General features: G+C 45.4%; 1 protein-coding gene across 4 annotated transcripts in view; it reads left to right on the plus strand.

Annotated features, from left to right (window-relative positions):
* Positions 1-19959, plus strand: part of GRIA1 (glutamate ionotropic receptor AMPA type subunit 1) — a 379675-nt gene that overhangs the window by 319917 nt on the left and 39799 nt on the right. For all 4 annotated transcript variants that reach the window (XM_075543167.1, XM_075543168.1, XM_075543169.1 and 1 more), the window contains one exon: positions 12981-13179. In XM_075543167.1, the coding sequence (XP_075399282.1) occupies positions 12981-13179 (199 nt within the window). The remainder of the gene's footprint in view (positions 1-12980; positions 13180-19959) is intronic.

A 19959-nucleotide genomic window follows, 5' to 3' on the forward strand; every position in this document is an offset into this window, starting at 1 on the left:
AGATGAATCTTGTACCTTCTTAGTTTACACACTTGCAGACACGTTTCCCTGGGCAGACGTTTAAGAGACGTTAAAGCCTGCTCTTTCCATTGACCAGCAGGTTGAAAACGTCTTTGCACCCTATCTTTCATGTCTGGAGAGTCATTACTGCTTCCACCAGACATCCACTCTGGCCCAAGAACCATGCTAAGCACACTACAACTCATCCTCACAACATCCTTTTTTAGATAGTTCTCTGAGCAGGGCAAATGGTTAACGTGCTTGGCTGTTAACCTGAAGGTCTGAGGTTCAAACCAGAGGGGCCTCAGAAGAAAGCTCTGACAAGCTACTTCTGGAAAAAATCAGGAATGGCCCTTGAAAACCCTGTGGAGCGCAATTCTCCCCGGCCCTTGAAAACCCTGTGGAGCGCAATTCTCCCCTGCACGCACGGGTCAGGCCAGCAGTTGGAGTTAGCTTGTTGGTAGTTTGTGATTTGGTTGTTCCCCCATTTCGTAGATGGCATCTTGGGTATCCAGTGCTACTATAACTGTAAGATCACACGTGTGTGGCTTTGAGACAGAGAGCTTTATTTCCTACAGTTTAGGGGGTTATGTGCCTGCGTGCTTGGCGCCGCACTCTCTGGTGGTTCCAGAGGAAGATCCTTGTGTCTTTGAGCTTCTGCTTCTGATCTATCTTCATGTCATTTAGCATCTTCTTTCCCATCATCTCCATTCGCTTGTTTAATCTCTTTTATAGTTCAAAAGAGATCAACTCTAGAGAACCTATTTTATCAACATAACAAAAGACAACCCCTTTCACAATGAGATTATAATCGCAGGCAAAACTCTCGAACTCACTGACATCAAATTGATGCCTACTCATGGTGACCCTGTAGGACAAGGTAGAACTGCCCCCTGTGTGTTTTCAAGGCTGCAATGGTTTATGGGTTGCATAACCTCAGAGTGACTGGTGGATTTGAACTGCTGATCATACAGTTACCAGCTCAATACATAAGCAGGGCTCCTAGGCACAGGCATAGAGGTCAGGATTTACAGTATACTGGAGGACTCCATTCATTCTTTCACAGATGGGGAGAGTGAGGCTCGGGGAAGAAGTGAAAGTCACATAGGTGACAAGTGGCAAGGGCTGGAGTAGAAAGTCTACAAACTCCTGAATACTAATCCTCTTCTCTGTCTCAGAAAGAGCTGAGTATCCCTTTGAAGAAACGATTGGATGGCGAGAGGAAAAGCAAGTGTTCTTTCCAGGCTGAAGGAATCCCTTCCTCTGGGGAGCTGGCCTGCTAGGGTGGCTGGGGAATCTGTATGAGGGAGAGGCTGAACGTGCAGGGAACAGGGTAAGGTGAAAAAGCACCTGACCGGTGAAGGAATTCCAATTGGTGATTTTAAGTATCATAGCTCCTATTAATATTTGCATCATGCTAGAGCTCAGCACACGTTCATTAAAGCAGAAGCACATACTGTTATTTTATCCTGGAGCCTATTTTTAAAAGTCCTCAGCATCCCACACTTCAGGATACTGCCAATCCTGAAGACATCAAACACTTGACATGTTGTGCCACAGATGACAACCCAGGCCCCACACCTGGCCCACGGAAGCAGGGACGCAGGTCGGTGGAGCCCACCTTATCCCTGCCAGCCAGCTGGTGGATCAGGAGAGAGTAGCAACAGTCAGGAGGAGGGCTAGTACATAGAAACTATGTGTTTTGACTTTGTGGGCCAGCCAGCAGGCAGTAGTGGAAACAGAGTGACTTCTAAGAACTCCAACCCAAAAATGTATGTGGAGGAAGTCCCATTATTTTTAACACTAAAAAGGATGCCAAATATCCCTTTGAGTCCAGGAGCTGTGGATAAGTAAGCAGTGCTTGGGTGCGAGAAGGAAACTTGAGAGAGGAGGGGGTGATCTGGTCCAAGCTGGGCCTCGAGAAACAGCAGCATGGGACCCCTGTGGGTCTGGGTCCACGTTCCAGCTCCACCACTTGCTTCGTGGACATCACTAAATTACTTTGTCTCTCTGAACCTCAGTTCTCACTTATTGAAAGGAGTGATGCCCCCTGTCCTGAAAGAGTTAGAAAAGTGGACGTCAGGTTCGTCTGCTGTGTTGGAGTAGGTACCCTGAGAATGGTGGCCACTGGTATGAATAATAAGTTTTGTACAAAATGAAATTCTTGCTGGTTCAGGTTCTTGTCTCACCTCCACACAACAGCACATGCTGTTCCAAAGCCAGAAGATGACTCTCTTTCCACCTGATTCTACGTCAGAATGTTCAAACCCTGCATAGCCGACAGAGCCCAGTTAAGTGGTACCACTTCCAGCAGCCTTTCCAAATTTCTTGCAGTAGGATACAGCCTTTCCTGCCTTTGCACTTCCCAGGCGTTTAATCCATGGCTCCTGTGCTGTTTGTCCCAAATGACTCGATACCACAGTTGCCTCTGTGTGTGTCTTGTCTCCTCCATTAAGCAGATTTCTTGGAGAAGCAACTTCTTGTGCACGTCCCACCAGGCGTGGTATGCAACAGAGCTCTGAATTGGATCAAACCAGCCAATCCATGATCAACAAAATGAAATCAGAACAGACACCAATTTTTTAAATTTGGGTGCAATGGACAACAATCAGAAAGGGGAAAATTATTGGTCAAAGCCCTTAAAAGGGAGATTCAGAAGAGCTTTATGAACCATCGCAGAGGCCAGATTTGGGAGATGATTGCCAGAATTATGGAGAGCAGCAGACATTCACAGCAGGACTGCTGGCTGTATTTTCATGCCAGGCAAGTGTATTTCTGACTGTGCCAATCAAGAGATTTGGTTGCTATGCAATGCTCATGCTGTCCTTAGTTTCTGAGAAGGTTATTAAGTTTCTAGTAGGATGTCAACCCATAGTTTTCCCCATTTTAGTTATCAGCCCAGCTCAGCCATATTTTACAAATTCAGGTCAATCCCAATTGCACTCCATCCGCCATGACTGAATGTAGAAGAGCCAGTTTATGCCAGGGCATGTATTTTGTCATCATAAACATTTGCATGATCATTCACTTTTTCAATATAAATTCACTGAGCACCAGTTACTATACTTATATTTCAATAGAAGGATACACATAATGAATATATATACATATGTATATATATGTCAATCGCCTCCTCTATACACTGTTCTCAATTTTTAAATTATTTTATTGGGAGCTCTCACAGATGTTGTAACGATTCATAATTATATCAAGCACAATTTGTACAATTGCTGCCACCGTCAATTTCAAAACATTTTCTTTCTTCTTGAACTCCTTGATATCAGCTCTCCTTTATCCACCCCCCTCACCTGCCTTACCCCCTTATAGCTCTTATTGCTATATTATTATTATATTATCATTGTTTTTGTTCTTATTTTCCATGTCTTACACCATCCAATATATCTGCTCACCTACAATTCTGTTATTGGTTTCCTTTGAGTGGGATTATACAGTCATCATTACCATCAGCTCTCCTTCCCCCACTCCTCTCCCCCTTTCTTCCCATACCCTCAGGGAATCATTACTCCAGTTACTGTTTCTGCAGGGTTATCTAGGTTGGCTTTCATGCATCAAATGATCTTAATTATACAAATGAATATAATCATGTCTAACAAGATTAATGAGGTAGAATAAGAACCGTAATATTGAGAGGAGGAAATGTTAAAGAACTAGAGAATCGCTGTGTGTTTCATCAGTGCTCTACCACACCCTGGACTTAACATCATATCTTATATATCTTCATGTATATAATAGAATATATATAAGTATCTTTATATATATGAATTCCCCCTCTGGCTATTTTCGATTGTAAAAGATGAGAAAAATCTAGAAAATGTGAGACTAGTTTCTAGGCTAGAGTGACATCTGAGGACAAAGGGAATGGTTGGTTTGGAGGGACTGAATATGGAGATAAACAAATGGAATGAGTCAGAAATGACATTGGGGCATCATCGGTTTGAACAACAAGGTACATAGGAGTGTCATTTCCTGAGAAGAGGGAGACAGAGTTTGATTGTATTTATTTGTATCTTTTGGGTAAAGCTTCATTACGAATTTTGTTGGGCCTATCTTTGGTTTTAGGTAGCAAGTTAAATGCATGCATTTAGAGCTCAGGAAAGAGGCTGGAGATTTAAACTTGCGAGTTATCAGTATGTTCATATAAAGATAACTTCACATCAATATAAGTAGACTAGATAACATCATCTAGTACAAACATATAGAGCCAACAGAAAAGACAAGGAACAACCAACCTCTGAGGCAGAAGGAAACCCCGGAGAATGGAGGGACCCAGAGGATCGAAGAAGTGCTTCCTCCCAGGTGACAGACACCTTGACCCCTGCTGTGCTCTGTGCCAAATGTACAGAACAAATTTGGTCTCTCTGAATCCTCCAAATTCAAATGATGAATTTTATCATCCCCCGTGTTCAGGTGTGAAAATGAGACTCATAGAGTGAGCAAAGAGTTAATGAATGAATCAAGAGCAGAACAGTGGGGATACAAAACGGCTGCTCTTTGAAACAGCACTGCAGATTCTAGCCCAGCACACTCTCTTAAGGAACCCCGGGTTTTCCTTGATGCTCCTCAGCTGCCCACCCCTCAGACTCACTCTCTGAATGCAAACCCCTCCCCTACGTCAGCGCTGGAACACAGTGACCGGCAGCTGGGTCAATTAAAATGAATCATGCCCGTTCTGCCAGGAAAGAGCTGGGTGATTTGCAGCTGGTGACAAATGGGATGATTTGCCACCCAGACACAGCGTCTTGGATAAAGTGGTTTCATCAGTGGAATTGCTGCATTTGGCCAGAGCTAATTACCCTGGTCTAGGAACCTCGATGCCTGATACCAAGTGAGCCCTGCTCCGAACATAGTCCAGCTCAGTAATTAGTCAAGATGGACTTCTTCCTCCCAATAATTTAGAGGCAGGCCATCTGATCCTGTGCTTTCCCAACCCCTGTTTCCATCACGCTTTCTTAAAAATAGCCATGGGGAACAAATGACAAAGGGAAGCAGGTTAAGCCAAGTGATCTCTTGTGCTCAGCTGAATAAAGGGACTCAGGAGGTGCCCCTTCTGTCCCCCTTCCTCTGGGGGGATAACAGGCCTTTAGAAGTAAAGAAGAATGTGCATGTCCAATTCCTTGTCAGAGATGTCCTGGGCAGGTTATTGGCATCAAATATTGGTTGCAGTTTGATAACTTTCACTCCCTACACAAGACCCCAAGTCTGTGCTCTTCTGAAGGCCCTTCCCATTGTACTGGCTCTGCGACCTCTACCCAGGTCTTGCTCCTCACATCGTCTGCAAACCCTCACGATGAACCGTTTATTCTGTGCCAGGCCTCGGCGATGGGCTCTACTTGCATTTTCGTTTTGAAGGCTTAAAAATACCTTTAAGAGGATTATATCGGTGGATCCAAGATAGAGTTGGAGAAAAATATGAAACAGACTCAAAATCATGATAGACACTAGGCTCACGGCTTAAATAGAGACTGGTGAAAGATCCCCACCCCCAAAGACTGGCCTTAGTCACCCCTCAGATCTGGAACTGAACTTCCCTCAACATTAGAATTACAAATCATTTAAGATCCACAGGGTACCACGTCCCAAGGATGGTGTGCAGAGGGTTAGAAAAGGAAACAAACGGAAACAGGAAACACAGAGAGGAAGCAGATAAGTGACAATGCACAGAGGTGATTGCCACGGGTGGGTTGAACCAGAATGTATATGATCGTTGAGAGTAAAACTATGATCTTCTCTGTAAACCTTCACCTAATTCACAATAAAAAGAGGAAAAATAAGATACAATATTTGAAAAAGAACTACCACTACTTCATCTTATAGAAAAACAAGCACAGCACTATGTAGCGGCACAGCTCTATGGAGTGACAATGCGATACATAAAGGGCAAGACTTCGGCCTGCTTTGTCTGACTCTTGAGCCCATGCGCTTGACCTGTCTTGAATGCTGCCTCACTACAGACAACAGAAAAGTCGTTGTCAAATGAATCAATTTAACATGATACCTGGATATTTGCCTGGAAAGGCTAACATCGGGATATACGACTTTGACCACCATTTTATTTTAACTTCTCTCAAAGGTCTCTGCTTCTCACGGCATCTAGAACAAGAGTCAAATCCAGGCCAAGGGTCAAATCCAGCCTGCCACCTGCTTTTGTAATTGAAGTTTTATTGGAATGTAGCGTACATGTGTGTTCACAGATTGTCGGCTGTTTCCATGCTACAACAGCAGAGAGTAATTGGGACAGAATTTATAATGCCCTCAAGTCTCAAAATATTTACTGACTGGCCTTTGACCAGAGAATCTTTCAGACTCCTGGTCTAGGGGCATCACATTCAAACTGTGGGATTAGAAATACGCATTTCAAGATCTGCATTGAATTTTGACCTTTGACAAGAAATGCCCCTCTGTTAGAAGACAGAGAATGGTACAATCATATCCTTACTATAGTCTATTAACACCCAGTTTTACATTTAATGATGCATTTAGTGTTTTGTTAAAGAAAGACTGAAAAGATCATTACTTACAAGGTGCCAACATCTGACCCCAGATCATGCCAGAATCCACTCACCCAACAGGTGTGGACTGTCGCTCAACAGCCCCTGCTCCTATGAGTCACCAAGTCCTATACTTGGATTCTTCATCTCTTCAGCCAGACCACCTCTCATGATTTCTGTAGGCTGTGCTTTTGTTCAATCCTTCATTATGGCTAAAAAAATACCACAAAGAGTCATCAGAAACTACTTGTTGCCAACAAGTGCATTCTGACGCGTAGCAACCCCATATGTTTGAGAGTAAAACTGTGCTCCATTGGGGTTTTCAATAGCTGATCTTTCTGAAGTAGATTGCTAGAGCTTTCTTCCAATATCAATTGTCGGGACACCTTAAGTGTGCCCTTAAACCTCCATTGAGGGATGATGGTGGCCTAAAGCTCAGTTATGTGCTGGCAAATACCCCTCTCACACATCCTTCCACCTCTCCCTCCCACACCTGCTCCAACTCCCTGGCCCTCATTCTGCCTGGTGGTCTCCTCCTCATACTTTTCTGCCAAACAATGTACATCCTCCTCCTCCAGTAACTGTCCCTGAGCTTTACCAGCAGTCGTTAGCAGCCCCTTCTCGGCTCTCTTAGTGCTATTTTCATATGTGTCACATAGAACCACATCATTGCTTCTAGTATTGCAATGATGTACATTGGTGACTATGCTTTCACCACGTGTTCACTGTGGGCCAGACACTGCACTAAGTGTGTTACAGAGGATCAGCGTGTCTCCGGCAAGACCATCCCCCATTGCTCCACCAGATTGTGATCTCATGGAAGGGAAAGACTGTAGGGTGTTCACCTTTACCCTCCCGCTGCTCGAATTTGCCTGCCATGTGTCTATTAAGAAATGCTTGTAAAAATGATGAATAAGCAGTACTGTTGGCAGACCTCTATGGGTTCCTTGCCCCTAGTCATTCGATCCAACTGCATCTAAGCGCTGCTATGAAGAGAACTTGAAAATGAAATTAAACAGCTGGAGATTACCTAGCTGGGCCTGATTCTGTCAGGGGAGCCCTTTTAAAAGCAGTTATTCTCCAACCTGGTATAAGCCAGAGAGGTTCAAAGCGTGAGAGATTTAACACTGCTGGTTTCAAGACTGGCGTGAGAAGACCATATGGTATGGGATTTGGGCAGCAGAGAGCGGCCCATGATTGGCAATCAGCATGGAAATAGGGACCACCACCCTGTGCCACCCGGAAATAAATTCTGCCAAAGTCTGTAGGTCTGAAAGAGGGCACTAAGCCCCAGATAGAAATGATACGCCCACCCAGTCAACTCCGTGATTTCCACCAATGAAATCATGAGCCACATCATCCCAGCTTCTGAGCTACAAACTTGTGTGATGCTAAATGGGTGTTGTTTTAAGCAATTACGTTTTTGATAATTCCATGCTATCGTTGTTAGATGCAGTTCCAACCCATAGTAGCCTCATGCACAATAGAACAAAACACTGCCCGGCCCTGAACTGTCCTCATGATTGTTCCTATGCCTGAGCCCCATTAGTGCAGCCACTGGTTCAATCCATTTCATTGAGGGCTGTCCTCTTGTTTGCTGCTCCTCTGCTTTAGCGGGCATCGTGTCCTCCAGGGACTGGTCTCTCCTGACAGCACATCCCAAGTATGCAAAATGAAGTCTCATCATTATTGCCTCTCAAGAGCTTCCTGGCCATACTTCTTCCAAACAGATGTGTTTACCCTTTTGGTATTCCATGGGACTTTCAGTAGTGTTTGCCAGCATCACAATTCAAATGCAACATGAGCACACTTTAACTTCTGTGGAGATGTTGGTGGTCCGACTGTTGTCTGTGGATCCCAAAACTGGCCCTGACCTTCATGAGAAGTATGTGTTGAGTGTGATTCAAGATCTTGGAGAAGTTGCAGTTTTACAATGTCCACAGCCATCCACAAGTGAACCAGTATTGGTCAATGGAGCCAAAGTTCTGTAGTATCTAGAATGGTGGACAGAAAGTATGACATCCTGTTTTGAGTCCCAGCTCTGCTACTGCCCCTCAGTATGATTGATCTTCCAAACCAAAATCACTGCCACCAAGTTGGTGCTGACTCATGACAATCCTACAGGACAGAGTAAAACTGCCCCTATGGGTTTCTGAGACTGTACCCCATCTTTCTCCCTTGGAGTGGCTGATAGTTTCAAACTGCAGACTTTGTGGCTCACCGCCTAACTCATAACCACCACGACACCAGGGCACCTCACTACATGACCCTGGGACAGTCATTTTGAGCCTCTAACTCAGTTTTTTCATCTATAAAATGAGGATAACCATCCCTCACTCATCCATCTCACAAGGCTATAAACGAAGTTCAAACACAAAATCGGTTTTGCAGTGAGTCATGCAGGTTGTGATCAAGTCTGGAGGAACCTAAGGGATTCCTCAGTCACTGAGACAGCCTTGGAAAGAGCTGTGCCAAGTTAAGAGACGATGAAAATTAGGTGACTGGGCAGATCTCCAAGGGGTTCAGCTCTCAGCTAGTCCTTCCCACTGAGAAAAGGGTTGCTCTGCCCGGGGCTCCCTGGAAGAGTCGTCCTCATCTGAACAATAATGCCTGGTATTTCAGTAGCATTGTCCAAAGTATTTTCCCTTTTACCATTTCCTTTTAGCTCCAATAACTTGTATTCGTCAAAGGAAAAGAACAAAGAGTAATAATTCTACTTCTAAGCATTTGTTTCTTACCATGAAGTAGGATGCGTCACACATTAAAGAAAGGAGAAAGTCAAAGGCCCATCAGGGTTGGTGACTTGTCAGGGTTACGGGGCTGCTCAGTGAAAGGGCAAAGGTTTCATTCCCGGTCCAGGTCTACTGTCAGCTCCCTGCCTCTGGCTCTGGAACTGGGGAAATGGTGAGTTCCTAGGGAGAAACTCAACTTCCCTTAAGCCAGGGGAGCTGAACTGAAGGTGTGGTGGAAGGTTGTCTCATCTCACACTCAAGTTCTCATGTCTTGGATCAGATGCAAAGGAAGACTCAGAAGCATGTCACATGTGAAGAAACGCTTTTCCCCAGCCTTCTGGTTATTCCACTGAGGACAGCTGCTGACTGTTCAGCAGTAGAATATTTCTTTGTATCCTCATTAAGTAGGTGGGGATATGGGGAATACCATGCAAGGCACGCTGCACCCAACACTGGCAGATAAATATTAATTAAACCAGAGCACAGAAGTTGCCTTAGGCCTGAAGCTTCCTTATGACGCCTTTGAGCTTCACTAGGTGATCTTGCCTTTGGGATAACTGAGCTGGGTTTCTCATTTGGGTTGTGTCAGGAAAGAGAGATCCTGGATACTTGGCTTGAGAACATGGCTCCAGACGCCCTAGCACAAAGGTAACTGGGGATTTTCCTGACCCTGACAACTGTTCCTGGCCTCTCGAAACCAGTGTGGGTAGACCCATAGACTTATCAGAGGAAAGAAAGGGTATTGTTGCACTCAGTTGCTTTTGAGGGACTGCTTTGTGCTAAGACGTCATGATGGTAAAATGGATCATGAGTTGGGGTGTTAACTGCAAGGTGAGTTGTTGGAAACCATCAGTTGTTCCATGGGAGGAAAGAGGGTGCTTTCTACACCCATGAAGAGTTACATTCTCAGAAACCCACAAGGGCAGTGGTTCCCTGTGGTAGAGGATCATCATTAGTCAGGACTGACTGGATGTCAGTGAGTTTGTTTATTTGGTTTACTCTATGCTGAGGTACTGGGGTGATGCCCAGCTCTAAACGCAAGGTTGTCAGTTCAAATGCAACACACACACACACACACCAAAAAAATCCCTAGTGATCTACTTCTAGAGCCACTGAGTATCTATAGAAGGCACTTCCCCTCTGACACACAGACGGCTACCATGAGTTGGAATGACTTGAGGGTGACCATGTGTTCTCTGTCCTGGACACCAGAGACACGCTATTTCTCAAAAGGCCTTCTACCTTGCAGAGGTTATGGTGAAAAGGGAAATCACAGTCAAACAAGGGGAAGACACTGTCAGATTTCAGCGGTGGTAAGAACCACGTGAGGCTCTGAAAGTCTGATGTATGGGTGTCAGAAAGTGATACCTGGGATAACATTTGGAGGATGAACTAGGTTTGAGGGGTTGACCAGGGAAAATGGGCAGCAAATGATAAGGAAGGGAGTTTTATGAATATGATGGACAAAGGTGGCCAGCATATCCGAAGTACACTGCATTGGTGACCGAGCAGAAGACAGGTCACACAGGACCTTGAGGGTCACCAAGGAGCTCGAATTCTACTCCACGTGTAAGAGGAAGGCTTTAAGCAGTTTTAAGCAGAAAGAATCATGATGTGATGAATGTCTGTCCTTTTAAATGATGTTTGTGTGAACTTGCACAAACAGATTAGGCAGGGGAGCAGGGGCTAAGGCCAGAGTGGAAGCAGGAAGTCCAGTTAGGACACCATCGTGGTCATCAAGTACTGGGAATGGAGCAACAGCTTCTGCTGGAGGCCTGGACACATGCATCAGCTGAGACTAGGTCTCCAAAGGCTGCAGTGATGTTGAGACCAGCTGTGTACTGGTCCTGTTATTTTGAGAGCTTGATTTTGCCTCACCGATGTCAGTTTGTTTGATTGGCTAATGGAAGGGAAACATTGTGGCCTACCTACTTATGATTTCAAATGCAGAATCCCAGAGATGGAAGTATGGTGAGAGGAAGCAGCTAGTCTCCGGCCCCGCATGATGATCAACCCTTCTTCTGTCTTGTATATCCTTTCTTTCAAGTGTGTCGCCCGATGAGGATAGAGGCCACAACAATAGGAACTAAGTACAACATCTCCATAAATGACTCACCATTTGAACACTTTCAGAGGTGGGGAAATCTAATCACCCCAAGAGAGTCAGCTCACTGTTGTACCACTCAACCCGTCAAAACAATTATCCTCATGTTTAGTTGTTTCCAGAAGTTTCTGCCAAATATCCTAAACAGGGCATGTGATACAAACCCTACATCAACCCTTTAATGAACACATCCCTCCAAATATTTTTTTTTGCCCCTCTAGTTAAATCCCCTCTTTCTGCAGCTGTTCTTCAGGTGAGATACCTTTGTTCTTCTTTCTGGGTCCCATTCCTTCATACAAGTTTCCTCTGCCTTACTTCCCTCCACGGGAAGCATCCAGGAATATCCTTATCCACATAGAAACAATAACAAATCGTTGTTGGATTTCTGAGCGTGAACACTGTCTCCGTACAGGGAAGAGGAGTCTCAATGAGCAGGGCAGGTTGGGGCACATAGGAATGCAGGGTCAATACAATACAGATGGGTCACGACAGAGGGGGTCCATGAGGATTTTTTAAATGGGTAAAATGGGCAGGCTTGGGCACTCTCCCAAGTCACAGTGAGTTTATCTGTAAAACTCATGGGCTTGGATTGTTGATTTATTTGACTCTTAAGTATTATCTACTGGTTAAGCACTGTCACTTGTTGAAGGCTCTGAGCCTGAGGCTGTCAGAAAACATGTTTGAAAGGGGTTACAGGGACAGTGGCTCCAGAATGACACTTCCTTGATGAGTAGAAGAGGATTGAAAGAGAATAATTATGTGCTTTGCATGACCATGTGATGTCCTGTCTATCTACCATATTAGAATACCCGGTATAACATCCAAAATCATCTTGTAGTGTCCTGGGGGTAGCCCTGGGCTTGGAAACCTCCTGTCCATGTCTGTGAGATCTGGCCAGAGGAGACTCAGACTCAGGGGAGTTCATAGATACATTTCTCACCTCATGTGTGATCATCATAGTTGCCACTTTGATGCAGAACAGAATACTGTGTCTCCATTTCAGTGAAATCATCGTGCTTGGTGGCAGTGGAAGAATCACACCTGTGCCCAATGATGACGTTCTGTGAAGTGGCTGAAGTACAGTGCTTCTCCCTCTGTTTCCCAAGCAAGCTCCCTTCCCTTCCTTTGAGCCTGTCACTTTGATGGCCCAGGCCAGCCACAAGGGGAACGGTGAGAAGAGAGTCTGAAAACATTTGGGGACATGGTAGAACATGTGTGAAAGTGCATTTGCATTCCGGTATGTGTGTGCACATGTTTGATGCATATGGAATTGTACCATGAAGGATATTTCCAGGTGTCTGACTTTGAGGGCTAGTGTTTACATAGCTGTGTCTTTTGTTACCATGTGTCTCAATGTCAATGTGTGTGTGAAAGTGAGTGTGACTATGTAACTATGGGCTTTATCACCCCAGAATGGCAACGACCCCACAGGTGCTCATTCATGATAAGGAACAAAACGCAGAGGCAAATCTCTCTGACAAGTGGATTCTCACAAAACGCTGATCGAGGAGAAAGGTGCAATAGGACTTGACAGCTCTGAGAATGGGGCTCTGGCTGGCTCTCAACCCTCCTCCCACCATCCCCTGTGTCCTGCAAATGATGTCTGACTTTTGACACCTCTCTTTTGATCTGCAGGTCCCTGTCTGGCCGCATTGTCGGTGGCGTCTGGTGGTTCTTCACCTTGATCATCATCTCCTCCTACACAGCCAACCTGGCTGCCTTCCTGACTGTGGAGAGGATGGTGTCTCCCATTGAGAGCGCAGAGGACCTAGCCAAGCAGACAGAAATTGCTTACGGGACGCTGGAAGCAGGATCCACTAAGGAGTTCTTCAGGGTAGGGACATCCTTGGTGCAGGCTCACTCACAGGAGGGAACCAATACTGTCCTTACAGGCAACCGGTGCACTCTGCTGAGGTCAACGTAGTGGGGCTCAGAACATGCTCCACTCGTCTACAGAGCCCTGAGAAATCTGCATTTTTCCCTTTTCTAACTGCTTCAAGGAATCCCTGGTGTAAAAAGTCAAACACACTCAGCTGTTAAACAAAAGGTTAGAAATTCAAATCCACCAAGAGGCACATGGGAGGAAAGACCTGGTAATCTACTTCTGAAAAATTAGCCAGTGCAAATCTGATTGAGTGCAGATCTACTCTGATGCACACAGGGCGGCTAAGGGTCAGAACTGACACAGCGGCAACAGATGGTGGTGGTGGTGGTGGTGATATAGGGGAGTGTTGGCGTGGTGGCCATAGTCGCTGTGGAGGTGCTATGGTGGTGATGGTGGTGGTAGTTTGGGTAGAGATGGTGTGGTTTGAGGGGGGAGGGGGGTGGTGGTTGAAGTTTCAAAGTATCTGCACAGACGTAGAGCTCGGTGTAGTCGTAGGCCATGTTGTAGCAAGTTCTCTGAAGGCCTCAAACAATATCAGCATAATTCCCTCTCTGTTCCCAAAGAAAAAGTAGTTTAGTTTCTAAAACAGGAATCCCTGTGAACCTGAGGCTCTCTTCCCCCTCCTATGCCACAGTGAGAGTCCTCTTGCTGGATGAGACGTTAGCAGATGGAGAACAAGTAGCTGGCAGAGAAGTCTATTCACCAATGCCAGGAGGGAGAGAATGTACATGAGGCGGGCAGCGCAGTCACGCAAGGGAGGGCTGAGGAGCGCAAGCTGCAGAGTCAGCGAGGTGAAGGCCCAGAGCATGACTTCATGGCTTCCTGTTACAAAGGCACTTAGCCTGTTTGACACCATTGCCCCAACTATAAAATTAGGACGACAATGTCATTACGATTCCTTGACATTTCGAATGTCCACTCAACGTGTGAATGAGTGCTTGGCTGTAGTCCATGAAGCCAGTTCGATGCCTCGTGCCCAGAAGAGCACTTGGCAGCCACCTGACTCACTTAGCAATGCTCTGTAGACACAGGGTGTCTCTGCAACTCAGTTTTATGGTCCCCAAAGCATTTTCACAGTCAGGATCTCACATGGGCATCACATATAATATAAGTCCAAATAGGGATTATGGAGTTCTTTTGTGGGTAAGACACTGAAGCTCAAAACATTCTGGATGACGGTGTCACACGTGGTTATAACATTAGAATTTCCTGACTCCGTCTCCAGCATCTTGCCACTGAACTACATTGTCTTCATGGAGCAGTATCAGGAACTGATAAGTGTTTAAGTTAGACTCTGCTTCCCAAAGGCAAAGAAATTATCACAGGAATCTCCAAAGGCTTCCCAGGGCAGAATAAAGTCGTTCCCATCCTATGCCACCTCACCTGGCATCTGCTGTGTGAGGGCTATCTCGTCTGGACATAGCCTGCTGGAGATAAGAGTCTTTTCCACCAGATAGGCGAGTTCAGAGAGTTTCTGGCGAGGCATCTACATCATTCACCCTGACTTTGGCCTGCCTGGACATTCCAAAATGTTCACAGTTTTAACATTTTGCCTCTCAACTCTATTTGATTTATTACACGGCCACTATTCAGCACATTTTCTCATATTTTGAGTTTGAGTGGGGCTGCTAGCTGCAAGGTCAGCAGTTCCAAACCACCAACCACTCCTCTGGGAGCCAAGATGAGGTTTTCTACTCCCATAAAGATTTCCAGTCTCTGAAACCCTCAGTGGCAGTTCCACCCTGTTCTACAGTGTCCCCATGAGTCGGCATGGACTCCATGGCAGTCAGTTGGTTTTGGTTTGAGATGAGTGCAAACAGTTATCACACTCGCTGCTAACTCCCAGTATGGAGGGTTGAGTCCGCCCAGAGGTGGCTCAGAGAAAGGCTTGGAGGCCTTCTGAAAAATCAGCCTATGGAACCCACCTCTGCTCTAACACACGGGACATGTTCAGGAGTCAGAGGCAGAGCAACAACAACTGGATTAGGGTTGTTTGTTTAGTTTGGGGTTTGTTTTATTTTCTTTCTCATCTGGGGACTTATATAGAACCTTCCCATCAGGTACTTTCCCATCATTTGTCTTCTGAGATTATAGATTCTTCTTTACTTTTTATGCCACCTTTCTGTTATTAAAAAAAAAATCATAGCTTCCTCCTCCTCTGGTTCCCAGGTTTGACTGTGAGTCCAACCAATGGCCCTGTGCAGGATCAGGCCAACTTTACTCTCAGTGTCCCCTTTTCCTTTTCAGTTGTGGAAATCTGACATCATTGTGTTCAACCTTTCTACACTGCCATTGAACTTCAGTAGACGTCCTGTAAGGTTGTATCTTTAACTCCTTTTCTCTCTTGGCAACAAAGACTATTCATCAGAACCTTGTTCTTACTGATTTTATGGAATCAGAATTCTATAATTCTCAAGTTTAATGGACCCAAGATAAATCTAATCTAATCTATTGTTTTGCAGTTGGGGAAGCTAAGGACCAGGGAAGCAATGGGTGTGTTCTAGCTTACTAGCGCTACAGCCAGGACTTAAAATGACAAAGTTCTTCAATGATAACTATGTGACAGTACAACAGTAGGTACCTGCAACCAAAGTTAGGCATCTAGAACCAGGGCCAAAGCATTCTACAAATGCTGGGCCCTATGGTAGCCTGTGCATCATACGCTATGCTAAAGCTGGCTGCTTGGCAGTGGCTACCCTTTTCCCAGGAGAGAATATGAAGTATCATGTAGATGCTACAATTGGTTCTGCGTGCTTCCTTCCCTAACCTTAGAATCCTCCCCTCCCTTTGCTCCCTTCTCTCCTCTGTCGCATAATGATGTTGCTGTTTAAATGATTTATCTTCATGCCAAAAAGAAAAAAAAATTAGAGCAAGCACAGTCCTTAAAAGTCCCATGGATAATTTCTATGGCCCTGGTGGGAAAACTAAGACCCATTACCCAAAACCCAAACGTGCTGCCATCAAATCGAAGCTGACTCCTAGCGACCCTGTAGGACAGGGTAGAATTGTCCCTGTGGGCTTCAGAGACTTGGGCTCTTCATGGAAGTAAAAAACCTTGAGGATAGCCTGCGTTGAAAGAGATTCAGAGGTCAGATCTGGCCTCAATGGCAATGACTATTTTAATTGGCATCAATGCCTGTCATGGATATACTGGCATCAAGTGAGTCATGTGTTTGGCATCCCTACCCTGAAGCAGGTTAAACAGTCCAAGGTTGGCAGGAAAACCTACCACGCAGCTCCTTAGGAGAAAGACCTAGCAATCGGCTCTCATAAAGGATGCTGTTGTTGTTGTTGTTGTTGTTGTTGTTGTGTGCCTGTTAGTCAATTCTGATTCATCGTGACCCTATAGGACAGAATAAAGCGGCCCCCAGGGTTTTCTTAGGCTGTCATCTTTACAGGAAGAGATAGCCAGGTCTTTTCAATAGAGGAGTGACTGTGGGCTCATATCACCAACCTAGCCATGGGTTTAACCATCGTGCCACCAAAATGCCTTCTGGTAAATATTAAGACCCACTGTTATCAAGTTGATTCCAACTCCTCTCTCCCTTTAAGACAGAGCCTCACCTTTCTCCTAAAGAGTGACTGGTGAGTTTGAACTGCTGCCCTTTCTGTTAGCAACCCAACACTTAATCTACTGTGCTACCCGAGCCCCTCCTGGGAAAGAATTCAATGAGGCAGCCTGTGTCACATATGGGTTGAAATTGACTTCATGGCACCTAGCACCGAAAATCCTTCTAAAGGTACACTTGAGGAAAGGGCATCATTCCCGGTCATAGTCGGATCACTTCTGGAATCCCAACCGCGTGACCATCGTATGAGAGCGCATTTCACAGGTCTGCTCGTACAATCGTCACAGCAGCTCTGTTCAGTGAGTGCCATCCACCACATGGCCAAGAGAAGACCACTAAGGTTTAAAAGGGTTGTGTTACTTGCCTGAAGTCCCACTGTTGATTAATTTCTGAAAAATTATAATGAAGGCGGCAGTTGGTTGAGATAGAAAGGTACCAGATGCTGACCCATAGCCACCCGATAAGCCAGGGTAGAACTGCCCCTGTGAGTTTCTGAGACTATAATTCTCTACAGGAGGGAGTGCAAAGCCTTGTCTTTCTCCCTACTGAGTCTCTAGGACAGAATAAAACTGCCCAAGGGGGTGTCATAGGCTGTAGTCTTCAGAGCAGGGGCTCTCAACCCTGCTAAAGCCGCAACCCTTTCTTACAGTTCCTCGTGTTGTGGTGACCCCCCAATCATAAAATTATTTTCATGGCCACTTCATAACTGCAATTTTGCTACTGTTATGAATCGAGCAACTCCTGTGAAAGGGTCGCTGGACCCCAAAGGGGTCACGACCCACAGGTTGAGAACCACTGTTTTAGAGGACCAGATGGTCAACTCTTTCCCTCAGGGAAGCCAGAGTTCATTACCACATTGCAGACCTGGGTTTCTTTAGCTGTAGAGAGAGTGTGCAGATAACATGGGTTCTGTGAGCACTTCTATCCCTGTGACTCTGACCCTGAAAATGACTTCACCAGGCCCTTGGTGGGTAGAGAGATAACATCACCTACCACCTCCATAGGCAGAAGGAGGAAATGGTAATATAGGAATTCTTCTAACCCAGTCTCTGGAAAACCTGTCTTTAGGTCCCGATCGCAGCCCAGAGATGAGTCACTTAATCCTCCATCAACAGTTTAATTAAGATGCGAGAAGGGCCTTGGGAACTACAGATGATATGAGAAATCCAAGAACAAATACCCTGAGTATGCACCCAATCGTGCCTGCCGCTCATCCTCCCTTCCCATTCCTGGAGATTAGACTGTCCTGATCAGGGTCCCAAGTGGCCACGAGTACAGCCTCATTCACTCTCTGTATGCCGCAGCCCAGGGGCTCTTCAGCTCTGACTGTCAGCAGCCCAGTCCCCAGCGGAGCCCATCCTGTCAAGTCAAATTGCATCTTGTGATTGCCCTGCTGAGTGTTTTGTTGATTTTGTGCCTGGAAGATCATCTGCAAATCTGGTCACTGCTGAATTTATACATTTCCTTTTCCCAGGAGAGAATATGAAGTATCGTGTAGATGCGACAATTGGTTCTGCGTGCTTCCTTCCCCAACCTTAGAATCCTCCCTCCCTTTGCTCCCTTCTCTCCTCTGTCACATAATGATGTTGTTGTTTAAATGATCTATCTTCATGCCCAAAAGAAAAAAATGTAAAGCAAGCACAGTCCTTAAAAGTCTCATGGATAATTGCTATGGCCCTGGTGGGAAAACTAAGACCCATTACCCAAAACCCAAACGTGCTGCCATCAAATCGAAGCTGACTCCTAGCGACCCTGTAGGACAGGGTAGAATTGTCCCTGTGGGCTTCAGAGACTTGGGCTCTTCATGGAAGTAAAAAACCTCATCATTCTCCCAAGGAGCCGCTGGTGGTTTCAAACTGCTGAACTTGTGGTTCACAGCCCAATGTATAACCACTACACCACCAGGGCTTCATAGAGAAGGAAGATACCAGCTCCAAACCTTGGGTTACTAGGAAATCCTGGCCTTCTTGAGTATCCTTTTAAAATCATAAACTTTACTTTAAAACAAATTACCAAGTTTAGCTAATTATAGTCTTTTAAAAATTAATTAAGATCCACTCAATTCAATACCTCCCTGAAATCCTCAGTAACTATTTTCATCAATTCTCCCTTGAGATCTAGACTTTTCCTGGGCTCCACATATCTCTATAGATTGCTGGCTCAAATGACAACTTAATTTCATATCAATATCTTACCAACTCTAGAAATAATATCAAAGAATTGTAACTGAAACTTGAATTCAGAGAAAAATGATATAGGACATGTATAATAATTTTATACCCCCAAAATTCTGTAATCACCATATAAGCTACTAGATTACATCGATTGTAGGAGCCTTGGGGGTACACCATTACACTTGGCCACTAACCAAAAGGTTGGCATTTCCAAACTACCCACTCGCTCTGTGGAGCAAGAGCTGGCCAACTGTTGCCATCCCTATTACAGCCTGCAAACCTTATGAGGTAGTTCCCCTCTGTTACATAGGGCCATGGAGAGTCCAAATCAACCTCGCGGCCTTTAACAACAGCGTGATTCTCATAATAACTGTCTTTACAACAAAAGTCCCCCCTATGTGTTTCACACTTGTCAATTTACAAAGCATTTTCAAAAGCCAAGGACTAGTATTCACGAGATAAACTTTTGAGAAAGTCACAGAATGCGTATGTTAGATGTGAGAGTGGGATTGCGGCCCTGAATTGCAGGCCCTAAAGACTTGCTATGTCCAAGGTATTTGCTTAGACTCCGTGGAGAATCTGAGCTTAGCCCTCGCCCTCAGATAGCATCCAGATACATCCCTGGAGAAGGATGCCGTGCCTGCAACGGAGAGGGGAAGCACAAGAAGAGGAACCCCTTCAGCAAGATGGACGGGCTCTGTGATAGCAAGAATAGGCTCAAACATAACAATTGGGAGACTCGTCCAGGTGGGGCAGTGTTTTGTTCTCCAGGGGGCTATGGGTTAGAATTACTCACATCAACACACCAGAAGGGATGACTTGGCACCCTAGCATCCTAGCCTGGCCATCCAGTGAGAACCCATGGAAATAACAGCCCTCCCAATGGGGCTTCGCTAAGGAAGAACCGCCCAGGCATTCTCACGCGGGTCACCAGGGAACTTCCGGAAAAGATTTACTCTAGGTCCCACTCCAAACCTGCTGGCTCA

Source organism: Tenrec ecaudatus, chromosome 2 (assembly GCF_050624435.1).
Source record: "Tenrec ecaudatus isolate mTenEca1 chromosome 2, mTenEca1.hap1, whole genome shotgun sequence".
Taxonomy (NCBI): Eukaryota; Metazoa; Chordata; class Mammalia; order Afrosoricida; family Tenrecidae; genus Tenrec; species Tenrec ecaudatus.